At 48.2% G+C, this 21,114-nt stretch overlaps 1 protein-coding gene across 5 annotated transcripts in view; it reads right to left on the bottom strand.

The window, feature by feature from the left end:
* The window catches only part of LOC139549228 (histone-lysine N-methyltransferase 2A-like), a 51,936-nt gene that overhangs the window by 18,318 nt on the left and 12,504 nt on the right, over nt 1-21,114 (bottom strand). For 2 of the 5 annotated variants that reach the window (XR_011669850.1, XM_071359460.1), the window contains exons 2-20: nt 15,230-15,302; nt 11,311-14,672; nt 10,403-10,580; nt 10,006-10,240; nt 9,840-9,904; nt 9,200-9,748; nt 8,910-8,989; nt 8,507-8,749; nt 7,679-7,825; nt 7,375-7,473; nt 7,006-7,126; nt 6,655-6,768; nt 6,119-6,303; nt 5,618-5,788; nt 5,148-5,258; nt 4,149-4,222; nt 1,768-1,970; nt 1,470-1,570; nt 1,205-1,342 (exon numbers count right to left, since the gene is read on the bottom strand). Coding sequence is in view for 4 of the 5 variants with exons in the window: in XM_071359460.1 (XP_071215561.1) it covers nt 1,205-1,342; nt 1,470-1,570; nt 1,768-1,970; nt 4,149-4,222; nt 5,148-5,258; nt 5,618-5,788; nt 6,119-6,303; nt 6,655-6,768; nt 7,006-7,126; nt 7,375-7,473; nt 7,679-7,825; nt 8,507-8,749; nt 8,910-8,989; nt 9,200-9,748; nt 9,840-9,904; nt 10,006-10,240; nt 10,403-10,580; nt 11,311-14,672; nt 15,230-15,302 (6,249 nt within the window). In the remaining variant the exon portion in view is untranslated. Of the gene's footprint in view, nt 1-1,204; nt 1,343-1,469; nt 1,571-1,767; nt 1,971-4,148; nt 4,223-5,147; nt 5,259-5,617; nt 5,789-6,118; nt 6,304-6,654; nt 6,769-7,005; nt 7,127-7,374; nt 7,474-7,678; nt 7,826-8,506; nt 8,750-8,909; nt 8,990-9,199; nt 9,749-9,839; nt 9,905-10,005; nt 10,241-10,402; nt 10,581-11,310; nt 14,673-15,229; nt 15,303-18,889; nt 19,122-21,114 lie in introns of those variants that run through there. The other 3 variants (XM_071359464.1, XM_071359461.1, XM_071359462.1) reach the window with 3 other exon arrangements.

Here is a 21,114-nt window from a genome sequence, read left to right as displayed (position 1 = left end):
CATTCCAAAATCATGGGCATTAATATAGAGTTGGTCCCCTCTTTGCGGCTTTAACAGCCCCCACACTTCTGAGAAGGCTTTCCAATAGATGTTGGAACGCTGCTGAGGGCACTTGCTTCCATTCAGCCACAAGAGCATTAGTGACGTCGGGCGATTAGACCTGGCTCGCAGTCTGCGTTCCAATTCATCCCAAAGGTGTTTGATGGAGTTCGGGTCAGGGCTTTGTGCAGGCCAGTCAAGTTCGTCGACAACACTCGACAAACCATATCTGTATAGACCTTGTTTTGTGCACAGGGGCATTGTCATGCTTTAACAGTAAAGGGCTTTCCCCAAACTGTTGCCACAAAGTTGGAAGCACAGAACCTTCTACAATGTCATTGTATGCTGTAGCGTTAAGATGTCCCTTCACTGAAACTAAAGGGCATAGCCCAAACCATGAAAAACAGGTCCAAGCCCTTATTCCTTCTCCAAACTTTACAGTTGGCACTATACATTCGGGCAGGTAGTGTTCTCCTGACATCTGTCAAACCCAGATTTGTCCGCCGGACTGCCAGATAGTGAAGCGTGGCTCATTACTCCAGAGAACGCGTTTCCAATGCTCCAGAGTCCAATGGCGGCAAGCTTCACACCACTCCAGCTGACTCTTGGCATTGCGCATGGTGATCTTAGGCTTGTGTGAGGCTGTTCTGCCATGGAAACCCATTCATGACGCTCCCGACAAAACAGTTATTGTGCTGACGTTGCTTCCAGAGGCAGTTTGGAACTCAGTAGTGAGTGTTGCAACTGACAGGATTTTTACACACTATGCGCTTCAGCAGTCCCGTTTTGTGAGCTTGTTATGGCCTACCACTTCACGGCTGAGCCGTTGTTGCTCCTAGACATTATCACTTACAGTTGACCGGGGCAGCTCTAGCAGGGCTGAAATTTGACGAATTGACTTGCTGGAAAAGTGGCATCCTATGACGGTGCCACGTTGAAAGTCACTGAGCACTTCAGTAAGGCCATTCTACTGCCAATGTTTGTCTATGGAGATTGCATGGCTGCGTGCTCGATTTTATACACCTGTCAGCAACGGGTGTGGCTGAAATAGCCGAATCCACTAATTTGAATGCGTTTCCACATACTAAATGAATATACACTATATATACACAAAAGTAAGAATATACATCTAGTATGAATATGTATTTAGGATCATAAGTCTTACCAACTGTTTCCCTCGGATCACAGCCATGTGGACGTTTTTCAGAGAGCCATCGTCATCCTCAAACACCTCGGCTGACCACAGGGCACAGTTCACGTGGGTCCACTCGTTCTGCCCGATGTACAGCAGCCTGCCGCCCTCCTGAAACCAGACACACCGCAGACGCACAAAGAACTTAGAAAACACTAAGATATATTTCAGTAACAGGGAATACGATCAAGAGCTGTACCACAACTAATAGCGACTGTGTAGTACAACTTTGACTTACGTTGATGTTATCATCTCCGTACTTGAGACACAGCACACACTGGCGGTTGTCGCTGACGCCAGGGGGTGGGAGCAGCTCAGGACTGTCTTCACGGCTCAGGTCTGAGAGAGAGATACAAGAATGTCACGAACACATCAGCGTCATTTCCTGCAACTGAAATGGTATCAGAAAGTATCAATTGCATACTTAGTGTAGGTGTGTATACCAAATAGCACCATATTACCTATATAGTATATAGGGAATAGTGCACTACTATGGTCCCGAGGCGTTGCCCTTGAGTTGTGTTGAGCAGACTCACCGTGGAGCATAGGGAGTGTTGGAGGAAGTAGAGGTCTGGGCGGAGGGGGGGAGTCTGGCTCTAAGTGGGTCTTGGAGCAAGGGGCCGGGATGATCTTCTTCCTGAGGGGCTGCTCGGCACGGGCGATCTCCTCGCGCTCCTGCCACTGGGCATAGTTGTGGTCCAGGGAGGGGGGCAGCACGGCATTGGGGAGGAGGCCACTGCTGCAAGACAAGTATAGACTCAGACCCTGTTTGAATTCATCCTTCCTGCCGTCCACCCTTGAAGTGTTAACATTGGATTGGTGAGAGCAGGTTTCCTACTACATTGATTTCACCAATTATGTCAATTTAGAGCAGTGAACACAGTACTTCACAGTAAGAATATTTGAACAGGGTCTAACACAGATTGATTGCAATAATTGCACAGGTCACACACACAACCCGTTATACCCAAAGTAACTCTACCCCAAAGCAGTGAATTCGGTCAATATTCAAGAGCATAAACGATCCAAAATGTAAACCCATTTTCAAACCGCACCGTTTATCATCTTCTGAACGACTGACTAATTGGGTTAACAACTTTAATTAGGCAAAACACAGAAAAGTCCAGGTAGCAGATAATGGAGCCTATCAGATATTTATGTAGTAGGTTCTGTTTATTAACTAATAAAGATGGACTCTAATTTAACAATTATTTGTTAGTTTACAAACTGTACAATTTATGCTCCCCACAAACACCACGAGACCGCCAGAAAGGTCTGAACGCAAGATGGTAATTTTGATGACTCACGTGGTGAGCCTACTATAGTCTACTGTACATGGTAAGCTGGTGCACACAACAAGTTGTACTTCATGTTTTAGTGTGGATACAGCTGTGAGGATCTTTCTACAATATTCACAACAAAAACATAATTACAATCAAAGAATAAAATCACATTTTATCAATTACATGTGGAAAAACGTATTTGAGTCAGGCCAGCAGCAAATGAAAACAAAAAGTGAATTTTCACATGGCCAAAGCATTGCATTTCGGTTTAGCCCACCATCCACACACGGACAGTTTCAGGCCCCAGCTACTGGACTCAATACAGAAACAATGACCTCCACTGCGACCAAAACGACTCGTTTCCCATAGGCTTGTACTATCTATATTATGACAGCACCAGCAGTTAGCTATCAACAGCTGCAGACGTGTTAAATTGGTTACTTTAGTGTTAATCAGTGATATTTAGATGGCAGACGAGCTAAATGCGGTAGCTTTACAGCTAGCATAGAGGTTGTAAACTAGCTCTTTCACTTACCCGGTGAAACCGTGAACAATGCTTTGTCTCTGCTGGCTGTTTGTAAGACTTTATATACCACGTTGTTGGTAGCGACAGCATCCACTTTGAAAGAGCAATGTTTTGCTGAAGCCCCCCCTTCCATTGTTGAAAGCCATGGGAGGTTCTCAATGATGAAATGTGCCTCGCAGATTGACGAGTAGATGCCCAATTAGCCCGCCTCACTTCTTACAAATGTATCCCACTTTTTAAGAAGTGTTTCGTTTGCGTGGCCATACTCACATTTGCATAGCAAGTGTTTCTACAAAAAGCTTGGCCATCTTGAATACAAATGCAATTGCTAGCTAACCCCATACTACTAGGCAACAACTTTTTTTTAACCCACGAGTATATTAAGGGTAAGCATGGATTTTTATTTCCTCACTGTGTAACGCTGACCGCAGTACGTTGTGCGAATATTTCTGAAGTTGAAGCTGATTTGTAAAAAACCTCAAACCCAACTTAAAGAACAATATTACAGTATTATTTAAAAAAATAACGTATTTAAGAGTTTTCCATTTGGGAATGTTTTCTTGGGATGTTCCGAGTTACTAGATGCGTTTCTGGCATTGAGAAATAGCCGCTACATGCGCTTTAAATGTTTTAATTAACAAATGGCGGTTGAACAGAGGGACTAAAATGGCGGCAAAAACCGTTGGGCGACCGCAGAGGAGTGTTCAAAGCTCATATATCAAAAAGGGACACGGGGTGGCCCCTTTCTCACAATGGAAGTGGGAGCATGCACAATGCATGAGCTATGGGAAGATGATATCCAGGCACTGGGAAGCAAGAGGAGAGCAGAACAGAGATGGACTGGGCTCCTCAGGTCAGTCAGTGTCATTTGTTTGCACAGATGCTCCCGTGCCTTGTAGGCCCCTATGTATCAGAGAGTACATTGAAAAGGTAAGTTCACTTAAGTGAGATTAAAACCTTATGGTATGGGCAAATAAAGAAGCCATCAACTCTACTGTTAACCATTAATTGAGTTAGTCATTTCGATATGAATCAATGCGACAGGCAGCATGTGTACCGATCTATTGGTCTTGTGTAGTCTCAGTGATATGTTGCTGTTCACACTCACTTGGTGGAGAATTTGTGCGCTTCCCAGAATCGGGACTCCTTGACTTTGAACCAAGGGAACACGCGCTCCATTTGCTGCAACAGAGACAGGGGGAAAATAGATGTTAAAGGCCCAGTGCAGACAAAAAACAGATTCTCCTGTGTTTTATATACATTTCCACACTATGACGTTGGAATAATACTGTGAAAGTTAAGCTAATGTCCTTTTAGTTAAGAGCTATTTGAAAAGACCACCTTAAATGTCAGCCTGTTTTGGTGGGATGGAGTTTTGGCCTTCCATGGTGACATCACCATGCAGTAAATTAGTTAATAGACCAATAAGAAAGAGTTCCAAACCTCTCTGCAAATAACTCATTTTTCAGTTTCCCCTTCCCCACTCAGACAGTCATAGCAAAATTTATGCTTGAGAAATTGCTCTTGCTAATAACCTATTGTTGACCATTTTAATTGAAAACATAGTAAGGTACTTTATTGTAACACAGAAATGATTTGATATTGAGATAAACAGCTGCATTGGTCCTTTAAAAGGTTCAGCCTGGGACCTGGGCATTTGTTCAATAGTTGAAGAATGAATAGAACTTATAAAATGTGTCAAGAGCTTAGCACCACTGTCTTACCATACCACAAAATCACTCAAATGGCAACAAAGGAAAACGTATAGCTTCAAAATATGTTTATAACCATCATGTAAATCTTGTGTATTGTCAGTGCATCCATAGCCGTGTCTATTAACTGGAGAATAGTTACATCTCACCTGCCGTTGGGCTGAAACTGACTGAGGACTCTGACTAACAGCTATAGCTGCATCCCAAATTGCACCTTGCTCCCTACATAGTGCCCAACTTTTGACGAGCCCTATGGCTCCTGGTCAAACGTATTACCCTACCGTTTGGGAAGCAGCCTGTGTCTACCAGCCGAGTCAATCAGGGTGAACACTACTACTACTACTACTGAAGCTGAGCAAGTTCTCCGTAGGCTAATTCCTGTAGGCTCTCCTCACCCGGATAAAGAAGGACTTGACCATGCTATTGGCTTTCCTGTTCTCCGGCTGCCCGCCGTCTGAGTTGATGGCCGTCTGGATGACCTTCACTATGTCGTCACTGAACTCAAGCTGAAACAAAGGAGAACACACCACACTGAGTGACACACTGCCTTCTATCTCATACCTTACCCCCTCCCTCCCTCTCTGAGAGTGAACTGCGTTTGAACTCTGAGCGAAGAGAGTTCCCCAGGGCTGAGCATTCATGCCCCTACTCGGGTGTCTGTGGATGATGTGGCTGTGTATTCATACACACATAGCTAGTGTTGTCACGCAATGCTGGGCGGATGCTGACTGGATGAAAGAATTGAAATGGACTGAGACTACACAGTTTGGAAATATGAAAGCTTTCGCAGCGGGAAGTTGATTGAATGTGTTTCGAAGGTGCGAGGTTGTGAGATTACACGAGTGGGACGTGATTTTAGACTCACCACAGACTTGTAGCGCCCCGCGTCCAACTTCTTCTCCACCGACTCCAGGTCGAGGGGCGAGTCATTGGGGGGTGCGACCTCGGTCAGGACCGGGGGGTCTGGCCCCTCGGGGGAGCGTCGGGTGGGTAAACTCTCCGTCTCAGGGTTCAACTCAGGCGGCTTCATCACAGCCTGACGAGAGATGGAGATGGGGGGGGGGGGGGGGATTACATCTGTTAATTTGCTCTCCTTACACTTCACAGACATACCATCAAAACAGGTATAATCTGTAGGGCCAGGTGTTTTTCCATGTGACCAAACAGCACAAACTCTTGGCCCTAGTTATAGCCGACATTCCAGGGCCAAGAGTTTTTCCTGACCCTGTCACATGAGCAGGAAAAACTTGACCAGGTTCTACCCAACAGCCAGAGCTTTAAGTCTTTCCCAACTTGGTCAGGAAAAACCCCTGGCCCTAAATATGCAACACAATATCCCCTTCTCACAGATATCCCCTCTCCTCACCTGTCTGTAGCGGAGCAGGTGTGTGGAGGTGCGGGAGTTGAGCAGCGCGGTGAGGACCTGGCGCACCAAGCCCTGTAGCTCCTTCTCCAAGGCCGTCCTCCACTCGGCCGGCTGACGCTTCGTACAGTTGGTGCAGGTGTAGGCCACGCTCTCTGGCAGCTTGGACAGCAACTCGTACATCTCGTCTAGTAGTGGGAGACAAGGGAGTAGAGAGGGAGGTTTACTTTTTACACTCATTTAGCGGTTGGTTATCGGTCGAGTCGCCGTATCAAAAAGTGTTAACAGGTCCATGCGAAGTAAATGACTATGGAAAGGCATTTTACAAGTGTTTTTGGGTATATCAAAAGAAGTTGAAATTGAAAAACACATTTAAATATATTACCCCTAAGTAGTGAACATACAGCAGCCAAAAGAAAGAACGGTGCCGAGTTCAAATCTGTACCGCTTCATAACAGGAGAGGTGTTGAGAAACAGACAGACTGAAAGATGGCATTGTTTCCCGAGAGTAGAGTTGTGAAACAAGAGCGCCCGCTAACCTGTGAGGTTCTCACACTTGGAGTGGACCCAGTGGTCGCACCTCCCACACTGCATCATCTTGCTGTCGTAGTCGTCTTCGTCATAGCACTTATCGCAAAGGGGGCAGAAGTTACCTGGAAAACACAAGTCATTGTGTCATAGAAAGCTTCTACACACACACACTCTCCCCCCAAATCCTAATTATTTTCATAGTACTGAGGAGACCTATGCCAGGGTCGTGTTCATTAGGGACAAAACAAAACTGACTGAAACCAGAAGGGGCTACCTGGACTTTGCCAACAAGAAACGTGTGTGTGCTCTTAACTTAAAAATAAATAAAATGTTCATTTATAGTCCTGCTTATGACTTACCTTTAGCAAAGAGTTTGGCACAGTCATGACATAGGGAGAAGTCATGTGACCACTGGGCGTCCCAGGCCTTCCCAGGTTTTGTGGCCCCACAACTCTTACAGCGCACACACTTGGTGCAGATCTGGACACAAGGGCACAGAGGAGCGACAATTCATGACAAATGAATTAATGGTGTAACAAAAAGGCAGTCGATATACAATAAACGTTACGTCTCCAGGGGGCAGATATACCGTCTAAACCTTACCCTAAACCCTAAACCAATTTTGATCCCTACGCCTAGCCTTAACCTTTGGGTCTGCTGGCCCAAATATACACTAACAACAAAAAACATTTCACTGCTTGGATGAGGAAGGATGGCGTGATGCATACCCAGACCCGTTTCTTCTTGGTGGGCCTGGTGGGATGGTTGGGTCCCAGGCACTCGGGGTGATAGCTGTTTCGGCACTTCTCACACTCCAGAAGTTGCTGCTTGGGGGGGGGGGAGAGAGATGGAGAGAAGCAAGTTAGCAACCTAATTACCCTGGCCTAAAACGTAAATCTTTCTCTACCTCTTGGTGGAAGACATTGAATAGAGCCAGACATAACAGGGATAGTGATAAACCAAATAAGTATTCTCAAACCCCTAATAGCCTTTGTTATTCAGACTCAAATCGTTCGAAAGGGAGGGCCTTACTTTAGTCTTCTGGTGCTGGAGGCCACAGGTGTGGCAGAAGCGACAGCTGCGGCAACACCAGTTCTCCCACTGCTCCTCCAGAGGGCGCTCAGTCTCCCCCAAGCAGAAGAGATGGAAGGGCTCGCAGCACACCTGGCAGAATACAAACTGGAGGAGGAGACGAGGGAGGAGAGTCAGTGCAGCACAGTCAGTATGGTTGAAATTAATAAAATGGGTACTAAAGTGGGATATGTGGTTATAACAAGGTATTAGACATACCGACAGTATAATTTCAAATGCCCTCACGGGGGCTGCATGCTAGACCACTGGTTATAACTATAAGTTAACTATCTAAGATGTGCCAAATAAATTATATCCAGCTCAGGGCTCTAGCTATGCATTTAGTTTGCTAACTTGCTAGTTAAGTGGCTAGCTCAAGCTTCTTGGTTACAGCGGAGACAATCAATCCCCTCCTGGATTAAGATCCATGTTGCCTAAATTGCTTTGGTAATATCGTATACCCCAGTATGGTACAGAAACGGTATGAAAATCAGTATACCGTCCAACCCTAGTCGTAGCCTTTGATATGTCATATGTTGAATGCTTGAAGTGGGCCCGCTGGTGCTGTCCGGTACAACCCTATGATAGACTAGCGGCATGTCCAGGGGGGTGTTCCACCATGTTTTTAGACGAGTAGCTCACTTTATTAAATTCTTATTTTGAAATACAAAAAGAAGTGCTCCTTTTCCCTCATTTTGAGAGCAAGGCCAGCCTGTTCTCACCTCTGTTGTTGTGTGTGAGTGAGAGGGTGCGCACAGGAGTAGAGAGAAAGAGGCTCTCGTGACTCACCTCGACGTTGCCACTGCTGGCACAGAGGAAGCAGACGACCCGTGGAGTGATTGGCACGGAGGTGAGGAGGCTGAGGCCGCCCGTGGCCCACACGTTCTCCACATCATGGTCCTTCTTAAAATCTACTCTGATTCTGTGCACTCCGTCGCTGGGCACTTTCTGCTTGGCGGTGACCCCAGTCGAGGGAGTGCTCAGCAAGTTTAAAGTACTGGTCTCAAGTTTGGTGGCCAACGGCTTCTGTTGCTAGGGAGAGGGATGTGGATGACAGAGGGGTCAGGGATGAAGGCCAAGGGAGAATGCATGGGACTTATGGAATATAAATTGTATATCATTTTATTGTCCATCCAAAGATAGACATTTGCCTTTGGCATCGCCTTACAAAAAAGGGAACTGCAGAACATACCTTTTCTTTTGGTTTGGTGGGTTTAGGTTGTGGCGGGACAGAGCGAGGAGTCTGTTTCTTCATTTGCTTCCCTTCGGGTGCTGAGGGGACACAGGTTATAAGAGTACCAACAATAGCTACTATGCCATTTAGAGCAAATCAGTGTTTTTCAACAGAAATGTAATTATATTATTTCATAGTGTTTACAGCAGGATATACTAGTGTGCAAGGGAAAATACAATGGAAAACAGCTATTTTCTAGCTATTTCACAAAGGGGTAATTCTAACCTTTACAACATGGCTCCTCCTACCTGTGTCTGTGATGGGTGTGGCCAAGCACTGCTGCTGGGGCTTCCTCTTGGCTTCTGTGGGTGGAGACTTGGGAGCCCCTCCTCCCTCCTTTCTTGCAGGCCCCTGGGTGGGCTGGGGCCTCTGCTGCGGGAGCTGGGGTGTTGGTGGGGATGGGGAGCTCTGGAGCGAGGAGGACGACGAGGAAGAGAAAGGGGAGGAGGGAGGGGTGGGCTGCTGCGGCTTGCGTTCCTTCCTACTAGCAGCACCCGTGGGTGCCGTTGCAGGATGTTTCTGGTCTTGCCCATGGGCGGTGGCGCACCTTGGGGTCTGGGGGGTCTGGTCGTTTGGGGGGGTAGGATTCTCGGCTGGGGGGGACTGCAACTGTGGCAGCGGCTGTTTTTGCTTCTCCTCACCTGGCTTCGGGGGAGGGGTTTCACACTTTTTGTGAGGGGGCTCCTCCTTCAAAGGTGGCGGGGACAGTTTGAGACTAGGCTCAGTGCTTGTTGGGTCCTTGACTGGGTGTAGCGCCTCCTTTTTTTCTGACAGTTTGTTCTTCTTGTCTTTTTTGCCTAAAAATACAAATGATGCAATCCCGTCAATTACACTGAGAACTGAAGACATTGTGGTTTTATGGAAAAAGGCTTTATTAAAGACACAGACCTTTTCCTTGCTTCTGGAGAAAAATCTTGGAAGGCATCCACTGCAAGTTCTGACACTTTCGGACCCTGTGACGTACACGCATACAGTCAGTCACATATTCAAACATTGTGGCGTTAAATGAGTGCGACTGTGAAATCGCCCAACATAACGGGATTCTCATACTTACTTGCAACACTGCTTCTTGATATTGCGGCCCCCGAACTTGGGCTTGTCCAGGCAGTTGGTGCAGACTCCGCAGTCCTCAGGGACCTGGCAGCCAGGACACTGCCCGCAGCGCCGCGACCGCCGCCCCTTCCTGGGCACCGCCCCTCCCTCCTGGATAGTCTTGGTGTGCCTCATCACAGGCTTGATGGGAGGGGACTGGGGCTCCGCTTCTTCCGAGCCCGCCACTGAAGATTTGTCTACGGGGGGGGGGGGGGGGGTTAAACAGAATAAGGTATGGCCCTTACCCTCAAACGCCATGACTTCGTTGATGTGTCCGGGGAGCATTTGAGTATGCGAGTGGGTCATACTTCATTACAAATATTCAAAAAGGGGACGTGCCCGTTTAACGCGGATCTTACCATCATTCCCCATGGAAGACAGGATCTTTTCTCTCTCCTCCCACGGCAAGGCACTGAGGGTGGGCATGTCGTCGGGGAACACGGCCCGGTTGCGGCCCAGGGCCACAGCGGCGCGCCGACACACGTGCTTGATGCGCGGCCCTCGCACCGACGTCTCCGAAGAGTCGCTCTCTTGGCTCTGGCAGAGCAAAGCCAACGATATCAATACAGTATAACTTAACTTGATCGAGATGAAGTGCCCAAATTCTGGGACTGTGTATTTCAAGTACATTTTTTTTACATCTATATTAACTCTTATAAATCAGTCTCTGAAGGGGCAACTCTAATAGGGTCGTATCGTGGGAAAGGAAACAAAATATGAAGCAGACTTAGTTGATGCACAACATACAGCCTTCTGTTATCACCCAGTGACATTTGTTAATTTCCCAAGCTATAGCCCATCATACAATATTTTACATACAGCAGGTTATTAAAGGACTGTAGAGTTCTGTCTGCTTAAATGTGATTTAAATGTGGTGGAAAAATCCGGCATCACCATACTGGTATCGTGACAGCTCTAATCTGTAAACCGTCTTTCTCTAGGCCCTCTTCCCTCGACAGATACACATCTTTGTTTTCTGAAGGAGAGTACTTCAACAGAATTTGTGCACGGCTGTCTGCATTATGTACAAAGTGGCTTGGCAGAATTCCCCTTGTATAACCCCCTTTCAGGGAGATTCCAGCTATCAAGTTTCAGTCTGTGTTCAAAAAACACTCGCAATGCTATTTATGGCAGCAAAGATTCTCAGAATCATGTCAAAATGATTTTATCGTGGTTATGTTGAGACAGCGATGAGACAAAATAAACCAACAGAAATAGCTTAGTCAGTGAAGGGGAGAGGAGCAGGGGGAGAAAGAGGGGAACTAACCTGAACTTTAGGATGGTCTGGAGACTTTAGCGACTTGCTCTTCTCGATCTTGAACAACTGCGCTTTGGCCTTCTTCAGCAGGCCGGCCACCCGCTTGTCGGCCACAGGCAGCTTCTCGGCGTGCGCCAGCATGGAACCCAGTGACGGGGCAGCCAGGGGCTTCTTGCTGCCGATCTGCCCCAGGGGAAGGCCTGTCAGCTGGGCAGGGGCACTTGTTTTCTCCTTCTCCCCAGGCTCAACCTCTGGCCCCCTCTCCAAGGGCCGGGTCTTTTTGGAGGCACGGCCCTTGGTCAAGATAAGGGGAATAGAGGAGTGGACTGCAGCCCTGTCTACAGGTGCCGTCTCTGTACCCGAGTCTACGGACACAGACTTCTTCCTCCCAGGTGTCTTTTTAGGAGCGATGGAGGTCAGAGACTCCTCCCCGTCCCTCCCCTCCACGGCAAACAGGCTGGGGGTCGTATTAGGAGAGGCGTCTGGAGTGGACGCCTTCCCTCTCCTCTCCCAATCTTTTCTACCTTCCCTTTTGTTCTCTTTCTCACGCTCTCTGCTTTTCTCAGTCTCCCTTTCCATCTCCTTGACAGGAGCCGAGTCCCGGGAAGCCGAGGTGCTCCTCTCTCTCCCCCCTTTCCCGGCACCGCGGCCCGTCTCCTGGGGGCTGGAAGTGAAGAGGGGGAAGAGTTGGGAAGAGGAGGAAGAGCCAGAGTTGCCGCCCGTACCGCCACCAAGGCTCCCGGCTGCTCTGTGTCCATCGGAGGAGGAAGGCCCATGTGAGGAGAGGCCCAGGGGGCCCGGTGAGAAGGTACTGAAAGGGGCAGGTGTTAAGGCACTAGTGGGCAGAGAGCTGGAGGAGCTACAGGTGCTGCTGGCACCAGTGGAGACAGAGCCTGTCAGCAGACACAGTTCAGAGGGGGCCTTTCCTGGCGGGGCCCCTGGCTGGTTGCTCCGTGTGGTCATGGAGTGTGATGGAGACCGGGGCTGCCCACGCAGGGGTCCCAGGGTCTTCCTCCTCCTGCGTCTCACCGACCGGCCCGACTTGGGGGAGGACTGGAGGGGGGACAGCGATCCCGGGCTGCTCCCCGATGACGACTGCAAGGTGACCGACTCAAAGATGCGGGAGTGTGCCTCGCTGGGAGTAAAGCGTGGGGCGCGCAGCAGTGGGCTGCGCTTTTGGAGCGGTGACTCGAAGCAGGACGAGGGGTGCTGCTGGTGGTGGTGCAGTGGGGAGTACAGGCGGGTGCCGGCCCCGGACCCACCGCCACTGCCTGGCGCGGGGTAACCCACTGGAGCAACCCCCCCGGCACCATGGGGCATTAGACCTACGTCTTGGGCCGTGAGAGGGGGAGGGCGGAAATTGTCGAAAATGGGCTTGCGGATAAGACCCTCCTTGGCGTACTTAGCGGAGGAGAAGTACTGCTGCTCGGTGCGAGACCGTGATGTCCAGCGGAAGGTGGGCTCTCTCAAGATGGACCTTCGCTTGTCCTGCAGGCTGGAGAGCACCAATGACGGGCCTTGGAGAAACGGGTGGGGCAGGATCCAAGGGGAGTGGGGGTGATGTTCCGCCGTAATGGAGCCTGACTGGGCCTGCTGTGGGGGGCTAAGGAGAGGGGGAGGGGACGAGGAGGCAGCCTGTTGAGAATTGGACATCAACACTCCTGTGGCTGGACTGATGATGGCCTTCTTCCCTCCGGTGGCCAGGCTGCCTCTTCCCCTTGCCCCAAGGCTGCCCCTGCCCACACCCTGGCCTCTACGGCCCCGCCGGCCCCTCTCAATCAGCACCCGCTGCTCCGGCTCGGGCTCCGACAGCGGCCTGGAGGTGTGCAGCAAGTCCCCCTCCCTCTCTCCCTGGGAGGACGGGGAGTGGTCTCGCTCGGACAGGGCCTGAGTGCCCTCCGAAGCCTGGGAGTCGCACGACGAGTCGTCCAGGCTGGGGCTGCTGGAGCGGGACGACTCTCCCGACGAGAGCTGGGAGGAGTGCTGGGACATGGCGCTGGAGCCACACGAGGCGGCGCTGCTGCTGAAGCGCCCGTTGCTGGTGCTGTTGTTGCAGCGGTTGTTGAGCAGACTGGCCGCCACGGCCGTAGCACTGCTGGCTGCGATGATGGCGGCGGGGGGAGGGATGGTGTCGACCGGAGCTGCGGTCACGGCTGTAGCAGCGGCGGTAGTAACTGCAGCTGTAGACGCCCGCATGGGGGAGGAGGCCGAGGCGGGCTGGGGGGCAGCGACAGGGGGCGGGACAGCATCAAACCGTGCCATCTTCATGTGGGGGTGAGGGGCCCCGAAGCTGCCCTCGTCCTCGATGAAACGCTTTGGGGTTTTGATGATGCGCAGTGAGACGGTGCTCACCACGGGCATGATGAACTGCCTGATGTTCTTCAGCTGCGTTCTCCTCCTCTTCCGGATGCCTGCCTCCATGCCTGCCCCCCCCTGGCTTCCTATGGCCACCGCCTCCTTCTCTAACAGTTTCTTTTTCTGCGCACCTTTCTTGGCACGCTGCAGCAGCTGCTTGGCGATTGCGGCGTCAGTGCGTTTGGAGGGGGGAACGATCCGCACGGGCTTGACGTGGCGAGGGCTGGTTCTCAGGTTCAGCGGCCTGCCCAGCTTGGAAGGAGAGGATTCGGCGAGCGGGCTGGAGGGCGGGGAGGAGCTGTGGACGTCGGGGCTGTCGTCCTCCTCAGCAACGTGGGACGCCCTGAGCTTAGACTGCTGTTGAGGAGTGTGGGGGTCCCTATATCTGTCCCGGCGGACCCTGAAGGCCTTTTGTTTGGTTTCATCTGAACCAGAGGCCTGGGCAGCAGCGGAGGCAGCCTCGGCTTTGAGGCGCTCGGCAGAGGGAGGCCGTCCTCGTCTGCGCCGAGGCACGCCGGGCACCGGTACACATTTCCTGGCGATGGCCTTGAGCCGCGACTTGAGCGGGCTCAGTTTGACCTCGCGCAGCCGCTTCAGTTTGGTCACCTTGGACACGCGGCTCGCTTTGGGAGGCTTGGCCTCTGTGTCGTGCTGCTGCTGCACGGAGCCCAGGGGCGTTCTCTTGGTGGCCTTCTTCTCCTTCCCGTCCTCGGCCCTGTCCTTGCGGTGTGCAGCTGTGGAGGCGTGCTCCTGCCCCACCTGCCTGCTGTCATTGTTGTTGGCTGCATGGCTGCGGGCCTCCCAACTCCTCTGTGTGACAGAGGCTGGAGGACGGCCTCTCCTTTTCTCTACGGAGCCAGGCGGCCTCCCGGGCAGCCGCTTGGCCTTCTCCGCAAGCCGTTCCTGGCCCTCAGGTTTCCCCAAGGCAGGCGAAGGGCCAGCGCCTGCGGCCCCTTTCTGTGCAGTCAGGGCCCGTGGGGGTCGGCCTCTGGGCTTCTTCTCCTGCGTGGGAGTAACTGGTATAAAACAGAAACAGAATGGGTTTCAAATAAGTGGGGCTGAACTACAAAACACTACTAATATTTTTGAGAGAGAACAAGATATTGATTGCGAGTGTACACACACAAAACTATGTGAACATCTTCCACTAGATGTTGGAACATTGCTGCAGGGACTTGCTTCCATTCAGCCACAAGAGCATTACTGAGGTGGGGTACGGATGTTGGGCGATTAGGCCTGGCTCGCATTCGGAGTTCCAATTAATCCCTAAGACGTTCGATGGGGTTGAGGTCATGGCTCTTTGCAGGCCAGTCAAGTTCTTCAACACCGATCTCGACAAACCAGGCCTAATCACCCAACAGTGCCCTTCACTAATGCTCGTGGCTGAATGAAAGCAAGTCCCTGCAGCAATGTTCCAACATCTAGTGGAAAGCCTTCCCAAAAGAGTGGAGGCTGTTATAGCAGCAAATGGGAAACCAACTCCATATTAATGCCCATTATTTTGGAATGAGATGGACGAGCAGGTGTCCCCAAACTTTTGGTCATGTAGTGTACATAAATAAAATAATCTCACCTGCCAACGTCCTTGACGGACTCTGTTTTCGTCGGTGTTCACTGACTGTACTAAACCCTCCAAATGCTCCTTCCTATGGAGGGAAAATACAATAAACACATGAAATACGGCCAAAATGTTTTCTGAAATACTTCAACCGAATAAGAGAATGAATGTATTATTTTTTTACAGGTCAAAGTGATGAGTGAATAACAGATTCATAATTCAAAGGCTCCATCCAAACCACAATGTTCAGTCCTAGCTCTACACTTCAGTCATCCCATACTGAAACTACTTAAAACAAGGACAGAGTTTAGTCCCCTTGACAATAACGGTAGTCCAATCTCACTTTCGCCTGGCTGCTGACTCATTCCAGTTGAGTCAGCAGTCATTTCGTTTCCCTATGCTTTACAGATTTGGTGCCTAAAGCGGCTGGAGACGGCTCAGTCAGAAGGTTAGACGTTCTCAATTTGAAACTGTCCACCTCAGAGCTGAGTAACAGACGGTGCCGCCAAAACCACAAGTCAGTCAAGCCTTTTCCTGTTTTAGGTGAATGCTAAGCTGATTAGTCACACCTTGGGGGGGAGCGCAGGGTCGGAAACTTTACGGTAAATTTCTGGATTTTTCCCATGTGAAGTGAAGCCCAGGAATTTGGGGAATGTTGCTTAAAATTCATCAAGAGAGTTAAGCTAACAGTGAACCTTTTTTGTGAGATACACAAGGCAATTATTGTCTTGTGACATATTTTGGTTAAACTATCCCCAATTCAATGGAATTGCAACCCTCTACATGCACAGTGCATTCTTCCATCACATGTACAGCTGATTCTCAAGATCTTGCACACTAATGAGATGCTATTGAGCCCACACTACTACACTGCCTGAGCCAAGGACTACATTCTTTATGGTAATTTTTGAATACAATACTGGGTGGGGTGAATATATTTTATACAACATACATGATTTTCTGTTAACTAGTAAATGGTAGCCTACAGCAAAGTGTGTTTAAATCATTTCTAACTTGTTAACCATTTCTGCTAGTTAGTTTTTGCTACCATGTGGGTTTTAGCTTGCTTGAGCCTGCTAACTGAGGTGTGTTAATTTACCTGTTTCCATACACGTTTCATTTTGAAACATTTCTCTTAAAAAGGAGTTGTTTAATCTAACTGCTTAACAATTTATATGTGCATGGAATTGTATTTTTATAAAAATAATTACATCAAAAATCTAATCTTTACAGGAAAATGCCACGGGCACTGTCGGGTGTGTGGAGACATTTCACTGCAGTTAATGTAGAAGGAAAAGCTGTGTACATTTGCAAATACTGTGACAAATCACGTGTGAAGAATGCAAAGATGCATAATCTGGCCAAGTGCATAAAGTTCCCTCAGCACTCACAACCTCTGACAAAAGTCCCTCTACTTCTATTCGAGGTGAAAATGATGAATCAGACACCTTATAGATAGCAACAGCTCATGGTCCTCCTGGAATCCAAAGTTTCTTTGACTCAATGGAGGAACGCAGTCAGAGAAATGCTGATGAATGTCTTGCTCGAACTGTGTATGCAACTGGTTCACCGCTGATGCTCACAGGCAATGTGTATTGGAAACATTTCTGAATGTTCTTGCCCAGCATACACCCCTCCAACCAGACATGCTTTATCTACTCATTTGCTGGATGCAGAGTTCAAGTGAAGGTCAAGCAAATCATAGAGAAAGTAGTCTGTTGAAATCATCTGATCTGTGTATGCAACTGGTTCACCGCTGATGCTCACAGGCAATGTGTATTGGAAACATTTCTGAATGTTCTTGCCCAGCATACACCCCTCCAACCAGACATGCTTTATCTACTCATTTGCTGGATGCAGAGTTCAAGTGAAGGTCAAGCAAATCATAGAGAAAGTAGTCTGTTGAAATCATCTGATGGGTGGTCGAATGTTCGTGAGCAAGGAATAATTAACTACATCATCTTCACCCCTCAACCGTTATTCTACAAGAGCACAGACACAATTGACAACAGACACACCGGTCTCTACATTGAGGATGAGCAGAAGGCAGTCCATGACCTTGGACCACAGAAGGTATTTGCACTGGTGACAGACAATGCTGCGAACATGAAGGCCTCTTGGTCAAAAGTGGAAGAGTCCTACCCTCACATCACACCCATTGGCTGTGCTGCTCATGCATTGAATCTGCTCCTTAAGGACACCATGGCACTGAAAACTATGGATACACTCTACAAGAGAGCCAAGGAAATGGTTAGGTATGTGAAGGGTCATCAAGTTACAGCAGCAATCTACCTCACCAAGCAAAGTGAGAAGAATAAGAGCACCACATTGAAGTTGCCCAGCAACACCCGTTGGGGTGGTGTTGTCATCATGCTTGACAGTCTCCTGGAGGGGAAGGAATCGCTCCAAGAAATTGCAATATCACAGTCTGCCGATATGGACAGCCCCATCAAGAGGATCCTCCTGGATGATGTATTTTGGGAGAGAGTGGTAAGCAGCCTGAAACCTATAGCAGTAGCCATTGCACGGGTTGAGGGAGACAATGCCATCCTGTCTGATGTTTAGACTCTGCTTGCAGATGTAAGAGAAGAAATCCATACTGCCCTGACCACTTCACTGTTGCTCCAAGCAGACGAAACCGCAGTTCTGAAATACATAAAAAAAACATGAAGACTTCTGTCTGAAGCTCATACACGCCCGCGTACATGTTGCACCCAAAGTATGCTGGCAAGAGCATTCTGTCTGGTGCAGAGATCAACAAGGCCTATGGTGTCATCACTAGCATGTATCGCCACCTTGGCCTGGATGAGGGCAAGGTTCTTGGCAGTCTGGCGAAGTACACTTCCAAGCAAGGGCTTTGGGATGAAGATGCAATATGGCAGTCGTGCCAACATATCTCATCAGCCACCCGGTGGAAGGGACTTTGTGGAGCTGAGGCTCTATTCCCTGTTGCCTCCATCATCTTCCAAATCCCACCAACATCAGCCACCTCAGAGCTCAACTGGTCCTTGTCTGGGAACACACACACCAAAGCACAACAGGCTGACCAACACAAGGGTTGAAAAATTGGTGGCCAGCCGTGCAAATATGAGGCTTTTTGAGCCTGACAATGAGCCATCCTCAACAAGGTTGAAAAGTGACAGTGAAGATGAGGCCTCAGTCTGATGTTCAAGAGGTGGACATTGAGGAGGTCCAGGGAGAAGACATGGAAGCCTGAGAGGAAGACAACCAATGCTCTTGTCTCTAGAATATCATTTTACAGACGTTTTTGGGAGATGCGATGGATCATTGAATATTCCCTTTCATTTGTTGTTCAGTGAAATCATCCCATGTGAAGAGTCAACTCATTTAAAGTTAAATTTGTAACTAAAATGTTATATATATTTTTTATTGGAAGGATTTAATAATTTGCAATTATGTCTACTTATGATAAGGTAAAAGGCTTAGGTTTCTCGTTCATCTTTTATTGAACACACAATAATGGTGTATAGGTGTAAAAGACAAGTATGTAATTCTTATCTAAACATAAAAAAGCAGACAGAAACAAGACCCAGAGTTCTAGGTACAAAACAAATAATACAAAACAAGACATACAGAACAAGGATAGGTAGAAAGAAAGAGGGTAGCTGCCCCCCGAAAATTCCTATGCAGTTTAGTTTTGGAATAGTGTAATACCTTGAATTGTATGAGACGATGTCTGGAGTTAATGGAGCAGGTGTGGATATACTCCAAGCCATCTTCCCAGTCTGCCACAGAAATGTCAGTCCCTAGTTCTTGCTCCCATTTTGCCTTAAATGGCATCTGTAAAAGGTATGCTAACAGATTGAAAAGCATCATATAGAAGAGATATAAGTTTGTCTGAGGTGGGGCATATTTTTATGCATCCGTCAAACATGGAAGGTTTAGCATTCCCAAATGTCTGGAGGTGTTTTCTAACAGTCTCTAATTTGTAGGTATCTGAAAAAGTTACTTCTGGGAAGATTATAAGTTTCCCTCAGCAACTCACAGGAGGCAAAGGTCCCTTCTATATATAGATCCCCTATGGTATTTATCCCCAACTCTCCCCATTGCTCAAAGGTGTTATCAAGGTTAGAGGGGGCAAAGGAGGGATTCCTCGCAACTGGGAGCATGAATGATATTGGTCTAAGATCAAAGTGGACTTTAAATCGCTTCCAGATTTGGACTGTGCTATGTATAATAGGATTGTTACTATAAAGTGACATCTCCAGATTGACAGGCGACAAATCACAGCACCAATAGAGAAGGGGTGACAATCCTCACGCTCCATACTAAGCCAGCTGGATGACGGAAGTGCGTCATCCGGCAAAAACCTAACAGCACGGAGGTTAGCAGCCCAATAGTAAAATATAAAATTTGGGAGAGACAATCCTCCTTCCATCTTGGATTTAGAGAGGTGTTTTTTACCTATCCTGTGTGTTTTATAATCCCAGATGAATGGATTGATAATTGAGTCCAGTTGTTTATGAAAGGACTTAGGTATGAATACTGGGATGTTCTGGTATAGGTAGAGCAGTTGTGGGAGAAAGACCATTTTAAATGGCAATAATTCTTGCGAGCAGAGAAATTGGGAGAGTTCTCAAAAATGTTGTTTGCCTTGAGTTTTGCATCAGAGGGGAAATTCTCTTTAAATAGTGAGGAGTATTGTTTGGTAACTACAATTCCTAGGTAGGTAAATTTTTCTGAAGATAACTTAACTGGAAGATGTTCTAGCCATGAGGTGTTTTGCAACCGTATGCGCATTAATTCGCTCTTGATCCAATTTATTCTATATGCCAAGAAAGGTACCAAACAAATTAATCACATCAGGTGATTAGCTGGGATACTAGCTTGGGGTTCTATTACATAGAGGAGAATGTCATCTGCGTATATGAAAATCTTATTTAGAGTATCTTTAGTATTATAGCCGTGTATTGCTGCATGAGATCTGATCGCCAGAGCGAGAGGTTCAATAATTAGAGCAAAGAGCATAGGCGACAGCGCACAACCCTGCCTTGTCCCTCTAGAAAGGTTAAATTGGGGCGACAATGATTGGTTAGTGAGTATTCTCGCACAGGGGTTCCTATATAAAAGCTGGATCCAATTTATGAACCCATCTCCAATATTACATTTCTGTAGGACCTTGAATAGATAGGACCACTCAACTTGGTCAAAGGCCTTTTCGGCATCAAGAGATACAACGGCAAGGTCCACGTTAGGTAACCTCTGAGAATACATCATGTTGAAGAGGCGCCTGAGATTGAAGAATACGTTTCTGTTAGGGATAAAGCCAGTCAAGTCCGAATGGACCAATTTGCCCATTAAAGTGCTAAGCCTGTTAGCCAGAGTTTTTGCTAAAATCTTTTGGTCTGTATTAAGGAGAGATATTGGTCTATATGACCCTACCTCTTCCAGATCTTTACCCTTCTTATGTATAACTGTAATGAACGCCTCATCCAAAGAAGGTGGGAGAGCTCCGTCCTCAATGGCCTAAAACAACATTTTGTGCAGGTAGGGAGAGAGCATGTTGCTGAATGTTTTATAGAATTCACCAGGGTATCCATCTGGGCCCGGGGTCTTGCCACTCTTTAGAGATTTAATTGTTTCTCGAATTTCTCCAAGAGATATTTCCTTATTCAGGAAGTTGGAATCTTCCTGGTTCAGGGCAGGGAGATTACAGTCCTCCAAAAAGTTTTGCATAATTAAGGGGTTAGGATCCGCTTTAGATGTGTATATAGAGTCTCGTAAAACTGACGTAATCTGTCATTGATGTCTTTGGGGGAAGAGAGTAAAACAGGCTTAGCACTTTAATGGGCAAATTGGTCCATTCGGACTTGACTGGCTTTATCCCTAACAGAAACGTATTCTTCAATCTCAGGCGCCTCTTCAACATGATGTATTCT

The sequence above is a fragment of the Salvelinus alpinus genome, chromosome 22 (genome assembly GCF_045679555.1).
Source record: "Salvelinus alpinus chromosome 22, SLU_Salpinus.1, whole genome shotgun sequence".
In the NCBI taxonomy this organism is placed as follows: Eukaryota; Metazoa; Chordata; class Actinopteri; order Salmoniformes; family Salmonidae; genus Salvelinus; species Salvelinus alpinus.
Note: the sequence above shows the minus strand (reverse complement) of the source record. Positions and strands in the feature narration are given on the sequence as shown.